At 40.0% G+C, this 18,501-nt stretch overlaps 2 protein-coding genes and 1 long non-coding RNA gene across 3 annotated transcripts; 1 reads left to right on the top strand and 2 right to left on the bottom strand.

Annotated features, from left to right (window-relative positions):
* Positions 1-6,602: 6,602 nt before the first annotated feature.
* LOC311028642 (uncharacterized protein) lies at positions 6,603-13,985 on the bottom strand. Its single transcript, XM_084033334.1, has 16 exons — positions 13,665-13,985; positions 13,211-13,254; positions 12,721-12,785; positions 12,481-12,626; positions 12,030-12,090; positions 11,660-11,870; positions 11,419-11,511; positions 11,094-11,270; positions 10,230-10,939; positions 9,285-10,004; positions 8,620-9,172; positions 8,464-8,534; positions 7,818-7,958; positions 7,252-7,412; positions 7,033-7,123; positions 6,603-6,920 (listed from the first exon to the last, which is right to left on the bottom strand). The coding sequence occupies exons 1-16, from the start codon at positions 13,686-13,688 to the stop codon at positions 6,838-6,840; spliced, it is 3,351 nt and encodes a 1,116-aa protein (XP_083889460.1). The 5' UTR covers positions 13,689-13,985; the 3' UTR covers positions 6,603-6,837.
* LOC311028644 lies at positions 13,387-15,155 on the top strand. Its single transcript, XR_014598745.1, has 3 exons — positions 13,387-13,668; positions 14,281-14,322; positions 14,992-15,155. It is a non-coding gene; the product is annotated as an uncharacterized lncRNA (long non-coding RNA).
* On the bottom strand, positions 14,882-16,826 carry LOC311028643 (uncharacterized protein). Its single transcript, XM_084033335.1, has 7 exons — positions 16,565-16,826; positions 16,307-16,451; positions 16,005-16,118; positions 15,770-15,914; positions 15,472-15,620; positions 15,241-15,380; positions 14,882-15,070 (listed from the first exon to the last, which is right to left on the bottom strand). The coding sequence occupies exons 1-7, from the start codon at positions 16,662-16,664 to the stop codon at positions 14,919-14,921; spliced, it is 945 nt and encodes a 314-aa protein (XP_083889461.1). The 5' UTR covers positions 16,665-16,826; the 3' UTR covers positions 14,882-14,918.
* Positions 16,827-18,501: the final 1,675 nt, after the last annotated feature.

The following is an 18,501-nucleotide window of genomic DNA, read 5'->3' as shown; positions in this document are numbered from 1 at the left end:
CAACATTATATCCAGTGCTGAAAGGTGAAATAGAGGGAAGATCCTCCGAGCTTTTACACTAATTGGTGGCTCTGTGAGTGCGGCGGAGTGAGTGGGCCTCCTGACGACAACATCCCTCCGCGGGGCGCCGGCCGCCTCACTTTGATTATGGCCAGAAATAGACCCGGCGGTGACTATGATGTCCTCAGCTTTTCCTATCAAGAACATCTGTAGACACACTGAGGGGAGCTGAGGAGGCTGGGAGATTTTTTTTTTTCAATTAATTAAAAAAAAAAGGATTTGATTATGGTATAAGGCTGGTGATCATATGTTTCTCTCTAGAAATTATTCATGAAAAGACAACCGCACTTTATGACCCTGATCTATCTATCTATCTATCTATCTATCTATCTATCTATCTATCTATCTATCTATCTATCTATCTATCTATCTATCTATCCATCCATCCATCCATCCATCCATCCATCCATCCATCCATCGACACCAGAGGAAGTTCAATGGCAGAATTATGTTATTGTTTTATGTCAAATGCCAATATTTAAAAAAAAAACTGCTTTCTAGAACATCAGCACATGTCAACAAGGTACTACCGGTATGTATGGGCACCTAAAATGTATGATTATATGATGTTAATGGTATTTAAATAACATTTCATCTAGTGCAACTCTGTAACTCAATGATACTCAGGCTGAGTCCTTACTGAGCGTCCCAGGTTCCAGTCTGACCTGTGGCCCTTTCCACTCAAAGCATAATAATAATAATTTAACCTTGGATGTGGCTCATAAATGAGATTGAAAAGCAGGGCTAATTGAAAGGCGGACGGTTGGTCCATGGAATGTTCTTTTGCATCAATAGGAACTGAAATAGAAAAAGCTTTTCATTCGGTGGAGCAGAACATCTCTCTCTCCGATCTCAGTCTTTGACCTTTGTGTGCTTTCATTTTTAAGAAAAGCAACACAAATGTTGTATTCCACAGAAGTTTTACTCACAGAAAATAGCCGAGCAGCTTATAATAGAGTCAAATTTTGAAAATTAATGGCAAGACAGATTCAGAATTTAGAAATTGGCATGGCCATTGAATCAACACCTACAGTTAAACTCAATTAAAATCGTTGCAGAGATATATCAGATTGCATTATAGAGTATATGTATGTTTGATGACATCAAAGTGTTTCTAAATGCATTTTCAGGGACAAATTAGTAGTAGTTTTTGTCAACTTCGGTCACCAAGTATTACTTCTTTACAGGTCTAACAGCATGAAGGAGAAACGTAACTTTTAAAAAGATGACTTTGGGGTATTAATGCTTTCCTGGCTCACGATAGCAAAGAGGAACACTGAATGTGAGCAAGATGACTCACAACAATGCTCTGAGGCTAAAGTGAACCTGACAGGTCAAGGCTACATGTCGCTTTGATTAAATCAAGTCTAAGAAATAGACACTCCAGACTCCCCGTCTTTTTCTAAACCATTAGACACCCCATCAGACGGTTTTTGGTCACCAATTCAGCTGTTTTCGCTTTCTCTTTGCTTCCATTTCTCTGTGACTAAAGCTCTGAAGCTGTCCCTCTCAAATCTGGAGATTTAAATATTTTTTGTGGGAGGCTATATCCTCCTGGCAGTCACCAAAACAGAAAAGTCCAGACAGAGATTTAAGGTTGTTCTGGCGGAAACACAACACAGTCACAGTGCGAGGTCGTAAGGTTACCTGAGCTAATGGAAATCAACAGCCAATTTTCAAGAAAATTGGGGTTAGGGTTGGGGTTAGGGTTAATTCCTTTTTTTATTTTGGCTCTATCTCTAGAACGGTAAGTTGTAGAGACGAGGGCTAAGGACTGGCATGTTTGGATGTGTCAGGACACCACCCACTCCAGAGTCTCTATCACCCTGTGTTCATGAGATATAAGCAAAAATGTCAAAATTGGCATTACGGTTGGCTGTATCTCCGGAACGGTAAGTCTTACAGACGCGGGCTAAAGACTGGGTTGTTCATTAGGTACGATGCCACCCTCTCCAGAGTCTCTACGACCCTGTGTTCATGAGATATAAGCAAAAAGGTCAACATTGGCGTTAGGGTTGGGTTAGGGTTGTGTTTAGGGTTGGGGTTAGGGTTGGGTTAGGGTTGGGTTAGGGTTGTGTTTAGGGTTGGGTTAGGGTTGGTTAGGGTTGTGTTTAGGGTTGGGTTAAGGGTTGGGTTAGGGTTGTGTTTAGGGTTGGGTTAAGGGTTGGGTTAGGGTTGTGTTAAGGTTTTGGGTAAGGGTTGGGGTTGATCTTTTATTTATCAGTAATGTAATTTGATCTTGGCATAATTTCAGAAATGCTACAGACCTGCTTTTTTTTTTATTTGAAGGCTATGACACGTAGGAAAACTATTCGAGAGAAATAGCAATTATAACCATTCTTTGAATTCCAATATAATGCATAGGCATTATATCTGTATTTATATTCCCCCCTCCTAACTTTCAGAGCCCAGGAAGCCCACAGGCACCTCATTGATTTCCTTTCAAGCAACAATTCTTAACAAGCGTATTAAGTTGGAAAAGGAACATGCCTGGTTCAAGCAGCTGTCAGAAAGATAATTGGAATTTTAGATTCAAAGGCGGCTTTAAACTCCCAGAAGACTCATCAAGACTGCAACGCTGAACATTTGCACTACAATAACTTGTGTAATTCATTTTTCTTTCATTCTCAAAAGAAACCCGGGTCCAACGTTCATCATTCCTGTGTGCTTTTTCCTTTGAGTCCCTCCTTCTGTTGTGTGATCATAAGTTCAACGAAGGATCAGAGGACCAGCAGGACTCAATTAACGGGGGAGATGGTGGGTGGGCGCGGTGGGATTGGGTGACAGGTGGAGGTCATCGGGGTGAAATGTCAACATCGATGTCAATGTAGAGATCAGTGTATCAGGATGATCTCTCCATATAGATACAGGTTAATGCTGCACCTGAGACATGACGTTTACATTTTGACAGTAACTGGAGTTTCATTTAAAATAAATGGAGCTATTTTTGCACAAGGTTTATGTAGCTTCTTTAATGTTATATTTAAGTCAAACATGAATTTTCACAGTATCAAATAATGAGTTCCTTTCATTTTCAGTCTTTGAATAATTCAATTAATTTGCATATTGTTTGAGAAAAGTTTGCATCGTTTTGTCAGAAATTAGGGTTCTGTAGAATTCACAAGCATAACTGTCTTCTGGAACTTCTGGTCTTGCGAATCTGGAACTGTTCCTCCTTTCTAATTGGACATTAAAAAAACTACACAGACAGAAAACTTATTTGAAGGTTACGTGATGTTCATTAATTTTGGTTATGTCTTTGTTGCTAATTTTGCCTCTTTCCTCCAGAACAGGTGAAACTACAAATAATGTAAAATAATATAAAATATAATCATCCTGTCGTCTCACAAGCTGTTCTGTTGAGAAAACTCAACCGCCTGCTCCAAACACAAACCTACATCTGCAACACGTTAGAGATGTTTAAATGCTAAACAAACTCACGTCAACAATATTACAACACATAAATAGTCTGTAACGGTCTGTGTATATCTGGTATCGTCTTACCGACTTGAGCATCGGCTGTTTACGAGAACGTCTTCTTCAGTACGATTAACCAATTAAATTCTCGCAGTATCTTCTGTCAACAAGGGTGTAACCATGGATGTAAGCTAAAGCAACAGCAGAGTTTACTCTGGGTTACGCAGCTCTGTCTGCTATTTGAATCCGGGTGTAGAATTTGCATCAACATTTTTTTATAAATGTGTCTTTGTGAGGAAAAATATATTTCCTGTTATTTGCCTCAACCTGAAAGAATTCCTAGATCGTTAGATTCATGGAGCAACATGCAACACCTCCACTGTAAGACAGTTTATTATTCTTGCCCCTTGTGCCCGTCGACCCCTAAACAAATGTTCAGAGCCGACCCGAACAAAGGAAGGAAATCATACTCAAAGCTTAGACTGTTCCAAGAACAAGAGACTGAGACTAATTGCAGAAAACTTCTATAGCCTTTGTGGGGACAAATGAAGTCATGGCATGCCAAAGCTGCATGATGTTAAATACCGTGTAATTAATATACTCCGTCTCTGATTATTGAATGCGTTCTCCAGCTGCCAGGGTTCCCCGTCTGAGACTGTTTCTTCCTGCTTTTTCCGGGCTTACAATGCAGTGAGTCAGATTTGCTGTTCTGAAATGTAAATATTTGCTGAGTTAAAGAGGCTAAATATTAGCGGATGGGAAATATGTCAAAATATGCACACCGGTTCCATCAGAGCGCTTCATTCACGACTCTGTAACCTTACATCAAGATATCTCTGGAGAGTAAAACTATTATCGCCGCATGTAATGGTATTTTACAGTGGCGGTGGCTCCGGTGGTTAAATGGGTCATTACTGTGTCAAATTCACTTAAATCCGATGAATTATGTGGGAAAGCGGTGAGTAAGAAGGTGCGTTTTGTTGGTGAGAGCTGAGATTAAGCTCCATGAAGCAGACTCTCATGAATAAATTATTCAGTGGCTGTCTCCCCACTTAAACTTATCCGAGGTTGGGATTCTGCATTTTGGTTTCAAGTTTGGTTGCAAACACTAATATGAAGCCCCTTTATTTCACTTAATATGATATGGCTGATTATTGGGGGGAGTTTAAGCTGCTTGGTCCACCACGCTGAAATATCTCAACAACTACTCGATGATTCGCAATGTGGCGCTGATACACACTTGTTCCTGAAAAGATTAACCCTCTTGACCTTTTGTGTCACCTTGAGGTTGAAAGTTAGTGTTTAAGGTTTAGTGTGTATAAGGAAATGTTAGCGTGCTAAACAAAGAAGGTGAACATACCTGCCTAACATGAGCATAGCTAGTACGCTAGCGTTAGCAGGAGATTTAGCACTACATGTACAGAGCTAATTAGTCTTTTTTTTTTAAATGAATACATTTATTTTGTTGGTCTGTTCTTGCTTTTCCTTCAGCACCACCTTGAGGTCAACACTTATAGTGCTAACCTTCCTGTTTAGGGTTAAATGTGTATTAGCAATGATTAGCGACCTAATCAAAGATGGCGAACATACCTGCCTAACATCTGCACGTTAGCTTTGCCATTGCGAGTTAACGTTATGCTAGTACGCTAGCTTTAGTGGGGATTTAGCACTAGTATTTAGCACATGTACAGAGCTAATTAAAATTACTGTGGAAATGACCAGTTTGTAATTGAAATTCACATTATAGTCGACTATTAGCTTATATTTTTCTTTCTTTTCTTTGACAAATATCATGAAATAGAAAAAAAAAGCACCGTGTTTATCGTCATGGTGAGGATGTTAGCATTTAGCTCCAAAACAGTTTTTTTTACAGCCCTGCAACAGTAAAGGGGCCACAGATAACTCACTCACCAGGAGTCATGCATCAAGCATCCCCCAAAAACATAAACACCTTTAATATCATAAAACGCTCACTCTGAACACTAAATCCACTAGATCCCCGCCACACAAATGCTATGTTACAGGCAGCATATTTAGTCACAGATGCTGGTTCATAATTAAAGACCACGGGAGGCCGTCCCAGTGTGTACTCTGGTGGCGGAAGCAGCACCCGCTGCCCTGAAGGAGATCCGGAGTCAGACCGCCAGCTGAAACTAGACATTCAAAAGTGATGGATTATCAAACTGGCAGGCTGTTGACTCGACTTCGGCGAGGACGCTTGCTTCCTTTGGTTTGTATACAAGTCAGGAATGTCGATTAGTTTAATTTGAGTGGCTCGTTTGGGGCGTCTGATGGCCACTTCATGGCCTGCAGAAATAGACTGAGCATTTTAAATAGAAGGACCGTCATTACATAAGAACCACGTCGCCTCTGTGAGCTAAACAACTGTGTAATGTGTTGGGGTTAATTCAAATATCACAAGAGTACGCCCAAGGTTTCTTGTGTCTAGTAGTGTTTGAGCGTCTCACACAAGAGGATATTGGGATCACATAGCAGAGGTAACCATCAAAAAAAGGTGGTTTAAAACCCCAAATCCTCAAAGATTTTTCTTTACTTCACAATAAAAACCCCAATTCCTACAAGGGATAAGAATATTGTTTTGATTACGGAACAGAGAAGTCTGTGGATATTCTGGAAATAGCTTCAGAACAGCATTTCAAACAAACTAATGTAGACACCCTATAACCAATACACGTTTTTTCCATTTTCAGCCATGTATTACTAGTAGTTGTACTAGTACTATAATAGTAGCTACTTTGCACTTCTACTCCACTACAGTTCACAGGGAAATACTGTGCTTTTTACCCCACTGCATGTATTTTACAGTATGAAAAAGTATAATATATAATCATCTTGTGAAATGATACATATATATAGAGATTAAACAGGAAATAAAGTCGTTAAAAATTGCTTTACCTCTTTCACACCATAGTACTACTACCCTGTATTTCCTTGGGTTTAAGGATACACTTTCCGCACTGTATACTTGGTTGTAAAAAGACGTTTCAGACTTGGTGTTGCATCAATTGTAGTTGTTGCACTGGACTACAGCTGTACACTGCCCCTCAGAGGCTGGATCACAATGCACAATCATAGGAAATAACCAAATAAAACAAGCACAAAACCTTATTTACAAATCATTTTACTTGTCTTAACAGAATGTAATCATTGCAAGAAAATAATCAAATCAGTTCATTCAAAGCTAACCAAAGTTACACTATTTACATCTTAAATTCCAATACAAAAAAAAGTCATTCAGTTTAAATACAGAAATAATGTCACACATCCAGTCTTTTTTTTTTAAATGTTTACATATTCAGGTTGTTTGGTCACTTCTAAGAAACATGCGGCTGGTTATCTTCAATCTGAACTTTCTGCTAATATCCTGGTGAAGTACAGAACGGCGGGCTGTGCAGTGACGTTTTGGATGTTGTAAGCATGTCCTGAGTGAACAGAGCAGTAAGACTTTAAGTTATACATCTCAAATCTGTACAAATACCACTCAGAGGATATAAATATAATAAAGATAACTTCATATATAAATCTTATTCTTACCACATGGCACCATAAAGGATTGTCCAGGATTGTAGCGGGTTTCTTTGCCGTCAATGGTTACGCTCAAAGAGCTTGTTAACAAGTTAAAAACCTGTAAAATCAAAACAATGAGGGACATTATTACAGTGATATTTGATGTACAAGAGGAGAGAGAGACAATGTGATTATGTGAAACAACACAGGAGTAGAAAACAATCACGGGAGAACAAGTGTACTGACTGTCGTGGCGCTGTGATCCACCCACAGAGGCTTCTTCATGTAGGAGCCCAACAGCATTTTCCCATTACAGAAGGAGTCACAGTGCAGATCCAACAGGAAGCCAATGGCTCTGCCTTGATAGAAGTACCAGTCAAACTGGTCTGGAGAGACCTCAGCACCTTCTGCAACAACAACACACAGATAGAAAGGGATTTAGGTCTATGTTTTATACACTTTCATAAGAATCGTTTGATGATAATACAAAACAAACACAAACACCGATTAAACGTTGAAATGCAGATAGGAAATTATGTAGAATCCTTAAAGTGAGTTATTAATTATAGGTATTAATAATAATTTTAATGCACTGAGTGGAATTAAGATTAGTTTGCAACATGTTTCTTGAAGTAACTTTTAAGCCAATCAGCTGCATAAACAATGCAAACACCAGGGGAATAAACAACCGGATCATTCAAATTCCAGATCATTAACGTTTCTTATACGTGTTTCTATAAATCCACTGCAAATACCTCTAAAAATGATTAATCACAGCAGCTTTTTAAAATCAGACTGTCGTATTCTCTTACTGTTGGCGGGGATGGACCAGAGACTCTTAAACCACTCTCTCAGGTTGGCCTTATCCTTTCGCTGCAGGACCAGCGGTTTGAGAGGAGGGGCACACAGATCTGATACGGAGAGGGCGCTGTGGACGTTGGGTGGCATCGGACCTGGAACAAAGTCAAGATAAGAGAAGAAATTAAAATGATTTAAAAACGACGCTGGGGACATGAGTCAAGCATTTCTCCCTACTGCGTCTACAATGACCGTTATATTTAGGCTTTCCACTGGTGAGTTACAACCACGTTCTTTGATTGCATGCATTGGGCTGCATGCATCTTTATGGTTATGTATGGTCATGTTTTGTTTTCTGATGAAAAGTACGAAGAAAAGCCAGCGTCGAAGCCTGCAATCGTACAAGCATCATCACTTCTCATTCTTGACAATTCATTAACAATAATAGCGTTCTCCCGTCATAAACTAGACAAATGGATATTGTTAATAGGAGTAGGGAGTGGTGCTCATTACTCTTTCACTTAAAATAAGTTGTTAAACCATCAAATTAAAAAAAGACATTGGGGGGAAAACACTTATTAAAAGATGTTAGTGGAGTAAATACAACATCTGGTCAAATTATAGAGGATATACATAATTTGTAATATTATAATAACATACTCAAGTTGTCATTCTCCTCATGCTGTTCCAGATCAATCATGGAGGACGGACCACTTCTGAGGATATTTAACCTGCCAAAATATAGATGAATAAAAATGTATTAAAGAAAGAAAAAAAATCAGAGAGCTGTTCAGAGTAACTTTTACTTTTGCTTACCTGTCCTCTGACTGACACTTGCCATCCTGTGAGGTCTCATGGCTGGGAGGGCTGTTCTGTGTGCCCTCCGGTTCATAAGCTTCCATACTGAGAATCTCTCCATTAGTCTTACTGAATGTGGTACGGACAGCGTCTTCCTCAGCAGGACGGCTAGTGATTTTCCGTCTGCTCCTCCGTCCTGCTGCTCTCCTGCCGACCACTGCCGGGGTCTCTGTGACTGAAGTGAAAATGTCTTTAAATGTGGCCAGAGAACGTTTCACGGTCTTTGGAGCTGAAAGCGGCTTCACTCCCAGAAGAGATGCGGGAGCTCCCCCTAGGGGTGTTGATGAGACCGCCACGTTGCCATTTGTAGGAGTCCCAAGTCGAGTTCTTCTCTTATTAAACAGCTTTTTTCTTCCCTTTTGAGATGTGGGTTCCTGCTGCTGCAAAGAGATGCTCTCCACGTCCTCACACATGTCATCAACCTTCCACCAGTTCCCGGGTGGTTTCCTCCTCCGTCTCGCCGATTCTGCTGCCCTGAGCTGCTCCTCATGTCCTCTGGGAGAGACGGCCGCTGGTGTGACATACAAAGTTTCATTAGAGATAGAGACCCTTTGAAATACCTGCTCCCCTGTAAAACATTACATCTTAGTAAGTTACAGTTTGTTGGTTCCCTGTGATCTTACCTGAGTTGGGGCTGTGGTCTCTGTTTGAGAGATCCAAAGGACTAGACTGTAAATCCTGGTCCTGGTCTGGGACATCCTGCTGCTCCTGCTCTTCAAATTGATCTGCCTTGATCACGTCACATACTTCGTCTGGTCCTGGGTCTGCTCGTGTGCGTTTGGTTTTGTTCCCTTTGGTTTTCTTTCCTTCAGTCTTATTTGTGTTCTGCCTGGATGATAGTGCAGCTTGTGTCTGATTTCTTTTCTTTAAAACTCTGTCCTTGGTCTTTACAGGTGAAGGTCCTGCTGCGCTGGGCTCTTGGCTTCTCTGCTTTGACTTCTTGGGTGACGGCAGGTTGTCTGTAACCTTGCCCTTCTTGGTCTTTACAGGTGAAGGTCCTGCTGCGCTGGGCTCTTGGCAGTCCTGCTTTGACTTCTTGGGTGACGGCAGGTTGTCTGTAACCTTGCCCTTCTTGGCCTTTACAGGTGAAGGTACTGCTGCGATGGGCTCTTGGCTGTACAGCTTTGACTTCTTTAGTATAGGCTCGTTGTCTGTAGAATTCATTTCTTCCTTAATCTGATGGCCCAACCACCACTGTCCAGGCTGCTTGCTTTTCCTTTTCCGTAAAATCTTACCGTCTTCAGATGAACTCCCTTCAGACACAACCGGTAGTTTGTTGGGTTTGTCCTCTTCAACGGCTAAATCCTTTTCTGTTTGTGTCTCAGAATTCACAATTTCTTTGTCTGTGGGGGCAAATAAAGGTTATATTTATATATTTTAAAACCATATTGTCAAATATATACCAACTCATTTTCTATCTTAATATCAGTAACTTTAAATATTGGCATGTTTTCTATTCACAAATAGAAAACAAGTTACTATAATCTGTTAATATTTGGGGGCTATGGGAGCAGCACATACATTTAGAGACATTTAAATTGATCCATGACAATAACTAGTATCCTTACCTGGAAGAGAACCCAGGTCTTCAGCATCTGCAGGCTCCCCCCTGCTCTGACTTTGTTCCTTGCCAGCCTCAACATCCACCGTCTGCTTTACTGCATCACACGCTTGTGCCCCTTTTCTGCCCCCCTTGAATGGCTTCACCCTGCTTATCTTGGTCTTTTCATTCCCATCTTTTAAAGGCTTCGGCCTCTTAATGCCAGAAGACTTCTGAGCTTTCGTTTCCGTTTTCGGAGTGGGGATGGCTTCGTCTTCCGCTCGCTCCTCTTCCTTGTCACTTTCTATAGATGGCACCTTCCTTCGTGTTTTTTTCTTCTTGTTTGGTTTCTCTTCTCCCATTAAGCCGCCTGCAGGGAGATCCTCTGGACTGGAAAATTCAGCATTATTTCCAGGCTCAATCACCTTATTTGTCTTCTCTTTCCATTTCGTCTTCTTCATTTCCTCATTGACAGGCTGAGTTCCCAGTTTGCTTATTGTCTGTTCAGATTCCTGCTGTTCTTGTGCAGTCTCTTGTGGGCTATCCTTCTTGCCCTTGTCTGTTGAGCTGTCTTTGTCAGATGTGGAACTTCTGCTCTGTTTCTGTTTCTTACTGGTGGTAGCTTTACTTGGGATGGAAAACCAAAGAGGTGCATCATCCTCTAGAATATGGAAATTATCGTCTGGTTCAGGAGGAGGAGGAGATGGTACTTTCACTGGTGACAGAGACTTCCTAGAACTTAAAAAACAACAACAAATAAACAGATTATTAGTTTTTTTAGTGTTGAAGTTTGAGAGACATCACTTTGTAAACATGTTTTGGTTGTTCCCACCTTTCAATAGGAAGGCACCATAGCAACAAATGATTACTGTGTACTCTTAGCTCAACTAACCATGTAGGTTTGGGCTGTCCAACATCTCGAAGCATCTTCAGAAAAGCAGTCATGTCTTTTCCCCGACACGTAGACTTGACCGATTGCTGCCTGTGGACATTTTCAGATTTTGTCTTCGGAGTCACGAGCTCCGGCTCCTGTCTCACTGCCGACACAGGTTGGTCTGCATTTTTTTGACTGGGATAAAAACAACAAGAAAAAAAAAACACATTAATGACTGAATTATGTTTTTCAGTTAAATGAAAAACTCCATCAGGTACTGATGGAACGTTGGGGTGCTTACAGCAAATAAATCATTACGTTGAGAATGAAAAAAGGCCCTTACTGTGGTCCATCCTCCTTGGTTTTGTGACTTGACATCTTGGGTTTGTTAAAAACAATCTTGCTTGGAGGACACTCCAACTCAGAGTCATCACATCTAGAGGAAAGCACAATTATTGAAAGCAGTGTTCTGTAGATTAATGAGGGAAAATATATTGGGTCTCAGTGTTAGAGAGCCTATATGTGGAAACAAAAATCCAACACTTATACAAACTCCTACATGAAATGTATTAATAATTACTTACCCCTCTGTGACTTGTCCATTGCACACAGGATTCTGGATGAGCAGAGGCTCCGTCTTTGCCTCTTCATTTCCTTCATCCTCACCTTCACAGGCAAAGAGAATTGGGGAAACAACTTGGTCTTTTTCATTGTCCAGCTCTTCAACACCCATATTTTCTCCAATGGGGCTGGATGTCTTCACTGGCATATGTGCTTTGAATGGGATGTCCAAATCTGCAACAGCAGCAAGAAGCACCCTTTAGCAAGAACATTTCTAACACAATTTTCTACATTTCCAAAAAGTAAAAGTGCAAAGGACAAGTGTCTGAATATTTAATGTGTGAATTTAGAAGACTATGTTTTTTTTCAGTCATAGAAGTTCAAGTCTCTTACCAATTGCTAATTTAGGACTGGATGACGTTGTTGCAGGATGCAGTGCATCTTTCTTCGGACCCTAAAGAGTTACACATATATAAAAAATTAGACATTTAAAGGCTCAACACACGAAAGGAAATCAAAGCTTGTTTAATTCAAGAAAAGTACACAAAGTCCATGAACAGATAGAATGGCTGAGATTCATTGAATGAAAAGTGTACTACAAACAAAATGTATTATTATTATTAAGCTGCAGCATTACGGAAAAATTAAGTTGCATAACTAAAGGCTCATCAGCCATCTCCCATGTGAAAAAATAACAGCAGTGGACATCTACCCATCTGTGACAAAACTAAGCACCTGCTACACTCAAAAGATGCATCAACTGCCTCTTAGATATTGAATATATTTTACCTTTGTAATATATTTGTAATATCAGAAGTAATTGTAGTGATAAACTTTACATTACCATTTGGCGTTTTTGAGGTTGTGTTGTTTGGTGACCTTTCTGTGGGACTGGTGAAGCCCCTCTTTCACACTGTGATGTCCGAGTCTCAAAGGTCTGGAGCAGAGGAGATTGGGATAATGGGTCCTTATTATCAGGTGAGGGGGAATCTGAAAAGAATGGTTAAATATAGATTGATTTTATATGAAAATACAAAACAAATAGGTAAATAGTGAAGCAAAAACAGATACACATTCAACTCACCCATGTCATCAAACATCTTCTCAACATCTCCCAATGTCAGCGGTCCTGTGCATTGTTTAGATGGACTGAAAACATAAGGTCAGGTTAATATGACAGCTGAAAGACTAACAATTCCTATTCAACTACTGAGAAACTCCATTAAATCTGCATGCACACAAAATGTAATATTTAAAACTCCCAAAAGGCCAATGTCTGACAAAGACATAGAACAACGTGAGCACAAATGGTGATGATTAATGAGATTACACCCAGGAAATTTAATGAATATAAGAATAAGAATAATACAATAACAATAATAACACACTGGAATTCATGTAGGTACGAAAAAATTTAACTACACCAATAATAATAATAATCAAAAACATAAAACTATGATATATTAAATGTGCATAACTTAGCATGCAACTACTGCAGATGTGAAAAGTTAAAGCTCTCGTTTCTGGCTTTGAGAAGAAAAAAAAATAAGCACATGAATACTTTTGACACGTACCTTTCCTTGTTTGTAAGGTAGCAGAGTTTCCTCTTTGGCCTCCTCTGTCAACAAACAAGATGATGTAGGGAAAGTGGTTAGATGAAGTTACCGTCGACTACTGCAGTGTGCTTACTTTGTATATCGTGAAAAACAGATGTTGCTAACCATGACTTGAATACCACATTCAGTTTATGAGGTGCACCAAGTTAAAACAATGTACGAATATGTAATGCAACGCTCGTTGTTCTTATAAATAAGTTACATAGGCTGGACAAATATTTTTTTAAACCCTGAACATTAACTACAATCTTCAGCACATACATTCGGAAGTAACTCAACGCCACAACATTATTTATACTCTGCGAAGTGGCAGCAACGGAGTGTACATCCGCCTCCGCTCCGTTGCCGTTACACGTCTGTCCTCCCCATCTCCTCAACAGCGTAACAGAAACACAAAAAGGCCTGAACTCACCAAGGTGGGATACGATGTCTCCATTTGTGTTAGCTGACGCCAGCTATGTCTATATTTTAACGGCGACGTCAGAGGTCTGTTTCCAACAGCAAAACGTAACTTATGCTAACGGTAACTTAGCTAACGGTAGCCATACGTTTTGTTTAAATTGCAGCGCTTACTCGGTTCGCCCCCCAGGAATGCATTTATTTGAACAAGTTCTCTTAAAATCAAAGTGAGGACCGACTAATATAATGATGTAAAAAGCTGGTACGCCAGCTATGCCGCCGTGTCGCCCATTTGATAACAAAGCTAGCTTTAGCAAAACAATGGCGCTGTTGACAATTTGTATATAACCCGCGCACTATGAGAGGCGTGGATCAACTGTTGCCCTGAGTTTGGCCTCTCAGGCAGCACTATCGTTAATTTAGCGGACGCAATAACGCTGTATGTGCTTTCAAACTAAAACATGGACTTGTAAAGTAAAATTACAACTTAAACGTAACTATTTATTAGTGTATAACGTGTTTTGCTGGTGTACGAAGACCAATGACAAAGACAATGCTGCCTAACAGACCTTACTCAGGGAATAATACCAACGAAATCTCTTCTTCTTCTACATCTTATCTTCCTGCAGACTGAACCTACGGTTGATGGTTCACGGTGCTGCCCCCTACAGGTTAGTCATGGTTAAATCTTACCCTGATTGATTTCATGTGTACCATCACCCTTGATGAGTTATCCAGCCATTACATGACGTCTATGACTGTGTCACTTATATTTTGAAAAAAATATATTAAGCCTAAAGACAATACAGAATAATAATTCATTCTAATGACATTTTATAATGTTCATTATGTTTGGCTTTTGGAGTAGCAACCTATATCTACTTGAAGTGTGATATTATTGTGTTTATCTGACACATTATGATAAAAGAGCCACACACCCCCAGTTTCATAACTTGTGTAATGTTGTAGTTTCCTTATCAGAGCCTAATGTGTTGTGTAAGCAATAAATATGTAAGAAAGAGTAATAAAATGTTCAAAGATCAGTCAGCCAAAGTTGAAAAGAATATTCTTAATTTAATTAGTTATGCAAACTGTGCAACTGAGTGCTTTTTGAATCCATGCAATCAGAATTTTACAACATTTATTCACATTTTCAATATAAAACATTTGTTCTATGATTATAAACAAAGTAATGCTAAATAATGGCACATTTTTTATATATATTATACATGGCATCAAGTGTCAGTGTGTTGTATCGTAAAAATGCTTATTGAAACAACTTTTTCTGCTTCTTAGCAATCTCCATCGGTTCCATGGCTTCGGGGTTGACGTCTGTGTAGAGCGGCTGAGTGATGTGTCTCCAAATCACCAAAACAATCCGAATGACGAACAGCACAGAGGCCAACGCCAGCAGCACAACTAAGAGAAGAAAATGTAGTTAGTACATTTTATCAAGCATGCTCTTTGTGATCAGATGCTTTTTTGTACAGTTGGGTACAAAGTTAGCATTCTTAGCATTTCCTCTTACAGTTTAAAATGTGCTTTAATCAAATTTGCTTTATTGTAAATATGTTTCTTCAGTGTCTTACCAATGAAGATGCCGTTACGGTTGGGGGATTCGGGATCATAATTCTTGTCCAGGTTTCCACAAAGCGCCCAGATCACAACCGGGTATGAGATGAGGATGTACCGCACGTGTTTGTCAAGGACAAAGTTTTCCATCACAAACCTGAGTGACACGCAAGCAAAAGCACATTCGCTACAGAATCTCATTGATGATTCCTTCTCCAATAAGCACTTTCCACGTGAAGATCAATTACCACACAAGCAGCACGCCGGCCAAAATAGAGTACGAGATGGTCGCAGCGTCCGTCGGATCCATACTTGCATTATAAGTCAGTACAATGCACAGGTTGATTAACGTTGCAATGGTGGTCCACGTTGTGTATATCATCACACCATTCTGGACCTGCAAAAGTGGTATTAAAGAGTTGTTTTAATTTCACATACCAGTGCTTCACTCATTATACACTTAAACCACGTTATTTTAGCTGCTTGTGAACAAAACGGACTCTGAAAACCAGGCGTATGAAAGATTAAAACACATGTCACACTTACCAGCACACGGAGGAGCCACAGTTCTGTGTTGTGGTATTTCCTAAGCCAGGCTCCGTAAACATGAAGTCCATGGCATGTGAAGCATATCATGTAGTAGTTTGTGCCGATGACCATGCAGAGTAATAGCAGTGCGAGCCACATTAATCTTTAAATAAAGAAAAAGACGTGATTATGAGTTCAAATTTAGTTAAAATGATGTTGCTTAATTAACAAACGAGTGATTGGAGACGCTTACCCTTTATCCCAAACGACCAGCCAGCCGATATTGAAACACAGATTGCAGCACCAGCTAATGAAGAATCCATAAGGTAACACTGCAGGGCTGCAGTAAACGTAGCCGTAACCATTCCTACAAGAAACATAAAGAACCACAGTTGATCTCTCAGTCTGATAGTCGGAGGAAATGTCCACGGATTAGTGATGGATACTTCCTATTTTTCCCACAATAACTGAATCACAAAGACACAGATTGCTATCTGGGCTTTCTATAGTCGTCCGAGTTTCAAATAAGAGAAGGAATAAAAAGTTGGCCCCTACTTTCTGCAAATTCCTGTGACGATGTAGATCACCATAGCTGTTAGCCAGGTGTAGATGACGCTCCAGATGCTAAAGGTCCATCCCGAAGGTGTGATCTGGGTGTCAAACACTGCGGACACATTTCCAGTTGTGGTATCAAACGGACCTATAGGGAGCAAAATGCAAATAATCGGTGAGAAAAGAAAGGAATTTGTTAAACTAATATTTGGGATTTCTCAACAATCTGAAAAGTTAAATGTTAACAAAAGTTTGCCTTACCAATTCCAACGACAGACAGCCCGTTGAACACTAGACTTATGACATAGACGATGACAGACAGCAGTATGGCAGCAAGACGTCCCGGATTATGTTTTGCCATCGTGGTTTCCTGTGGTGAAAATGATTCAAAAAGAAATGGTTAAAACTCATAACATAAAGCTCATTCGGACCATCGCAGTGTTTTATACCAAATGAGCAAAGAGATGCGTGTCTGTGAGGAAGATATGGGATCCCTTTCAACTACATAATGATAACCTGCTTTTTGAACTTGACCTCTGACCTTGACAAGTGATAATAACTAGTCTCCTTATGCAAAGGCCGTTCGGACAATTAGACTTAGACTTCTTTTTATTGATCCCTTTGGGATGACTCCCGCAAGGAAATTGGATTTCCAGCAGCTTACATAACTAAATATACAAAGTAAACTATAAACTCTTAGCAGAAGTTAAACAATAGACAGTAAACATTACATCACAAACATTACAGCAAGTTATATAATTCTCGCACATTTTTTGACAGTCGTCATCATAAAAAAACACTTTAAGTGTCAAGAAATTTACATTAAAAAAAAAATCTAATTTCAAGGACTGAAATGAACAAAAACAAGTTTCAAAACAACTTGTGTAACTTCAGAAATATCCATGTGCTGCTGCTGCCGCGCTCCAAGCTTCCTCTGGGTTATTCAAGCGTTGGTAGCGAAACAAAAAGGCTCCCAACGTGATAAATACACAATAAAAGTCAAAGAAGACGTACCTTTTTCTTTGCCTCTCTCTTTGTGAGCTGAAGAACCAACTGTGCAGAGGAGGGGGGGACTGCACACCTTATAGAATTGCTAGTTGTGTAAGAGCCAGGTTTATGACCATCACGTGCACCTCTTATCTTGTATACATTTCTGCCACAGTGCAGTGAGTAATAAAGGAATAACTTCCCCCCGTAATTATTATGAAATGCATTCTTACCCCCATTCGACCCCCAGAATGAATGCCGTGGTTCTTACACGCTGGTCGGGAGAAAAAGGGGAAGATGTGAGTGATGTAACGTCAAACACTGAAGGAGGAGCCAGGTGATCAAGGGGAGTTTAGGTAAATATGTCACAGGTAACGCCTGCTCATCTGTTTTACTTACACAAGAGAAGATCCAGAGGGTGGATTTACCTGCAGTACCAGCGGCTCTCCTCTTGGGGCGCTGTGACGGTGGATGACGGTGTGCTGCTGAGGTTTTATCTCTCTTATTTTCCCATGAAAATGGTTAGATTTAAAAACATGATATCATCTATCAACTAACCACGTCCTCTTCTTTAAAACAACAAAAAGCTGAAAGTTGACAAAAGGCTGTAAACACAATTGACAAAAATATAATCTGCCGGCTCATTGGTTGTATGAAATATTATATCACAAAAATACTGCATACAATAGGGCGTGAAAACTTGACAGACCAGTGAACACAATGGTGATGATGAAGAAGAGCAGTGCCAGCGTTAGGGGAACCCCAAGGCTAATGTTGTTTGTGGGAAAGTTGTTGAAAAAAAAAGATCTTTGTGAATTAAAAACACACATTAGACATTCTGTGCTTCTTTCTTAAAATCTGTTGGATAAAAAGGCTTTGGACATGCCGTCTAATGTGCCTAAGATGTCTGTCGAGGACGGGCTTTTACTTTGTTAAGGGCAGCCGGTTTTGTAACAGCGAGGCTTTTATGGCCCCTCTGCACGTGTACCATGTGTTTGCAGACTTCCTCTGTGTCCTTTGAGATTTCAAAGAATGGACCGAATGTGTGAGTGAAAAGATAATAACTGAATTATAAACATTTATGAAAGCTGGACTTTGTCCCAGTATTCATAAGACATCTTTGTCGCCCAATCACATCTGTTTGTGGCTGCAGCTGAGACCACGCTGCTGCTCTTCTATGAAAAAAACAAACCATGAATCGTCACAAGGTT

Source organism: Eutrigla gurnardus, assembly GCF_963514095.1.
Source record: "Eutrigla gurnardus genome assembly, chromosome: 18".
Lineage (NCBI taxonomy): Eukaryota > Metazoa > Chordata > Actinopteri > Perciformes > Triglidae > Eutrigla > Eutrigla gurnardus.
The sequence above is the reverse complement of the archived record's forward strand: the minus strand, read 5'-3'. Positions and strand labels throughout refer to the sequence as shown.

Bases quoted from the DNA above. Each gene is read 5' to 3' on its own strand.
- LOC311028642 (XM_084033334.1), bottom strand. From the start codon at position 13,688: ATGGAGACATCGTATCCCACCTTG. The intron at 11,512-11,659 runs GTAAGTAATTAT...GCTTTCCTCTAG, and splicing joins AATGGACAAGTCACAGAGGG to ATGTGATGACTCTGAGTTGG. The intron at 6,921-7,032 runs GTAAGAATAAGA...CTGTTCACTCAG, and splicing joins ATCCTTTATGGTGCCATGTG to GACATGCTTACAACATCCAA.
- LOC311028643 (XM_084033335.1), bottom strand. From the start codon at position 16,664: ATGGCAAAACATAATCCGGGACGTCTTGCTGCCATACTGCTGTCTGTC. The intron at 15,915-16,004 runs GTAAGCGTCTCC...CTTTATTTAAAG, and splicing joins CTGGTCGTTTGGGATAAAGG to ATTAATGTGGCTCGCACTGC. The intron at 15,381-15,471 runs GTAATTGATCTT...CGTGTCACTCAG, and splicing joins GCCGGCGTGCTGCTTGTGTG to GTTTGTGATGGAAAACTTTG.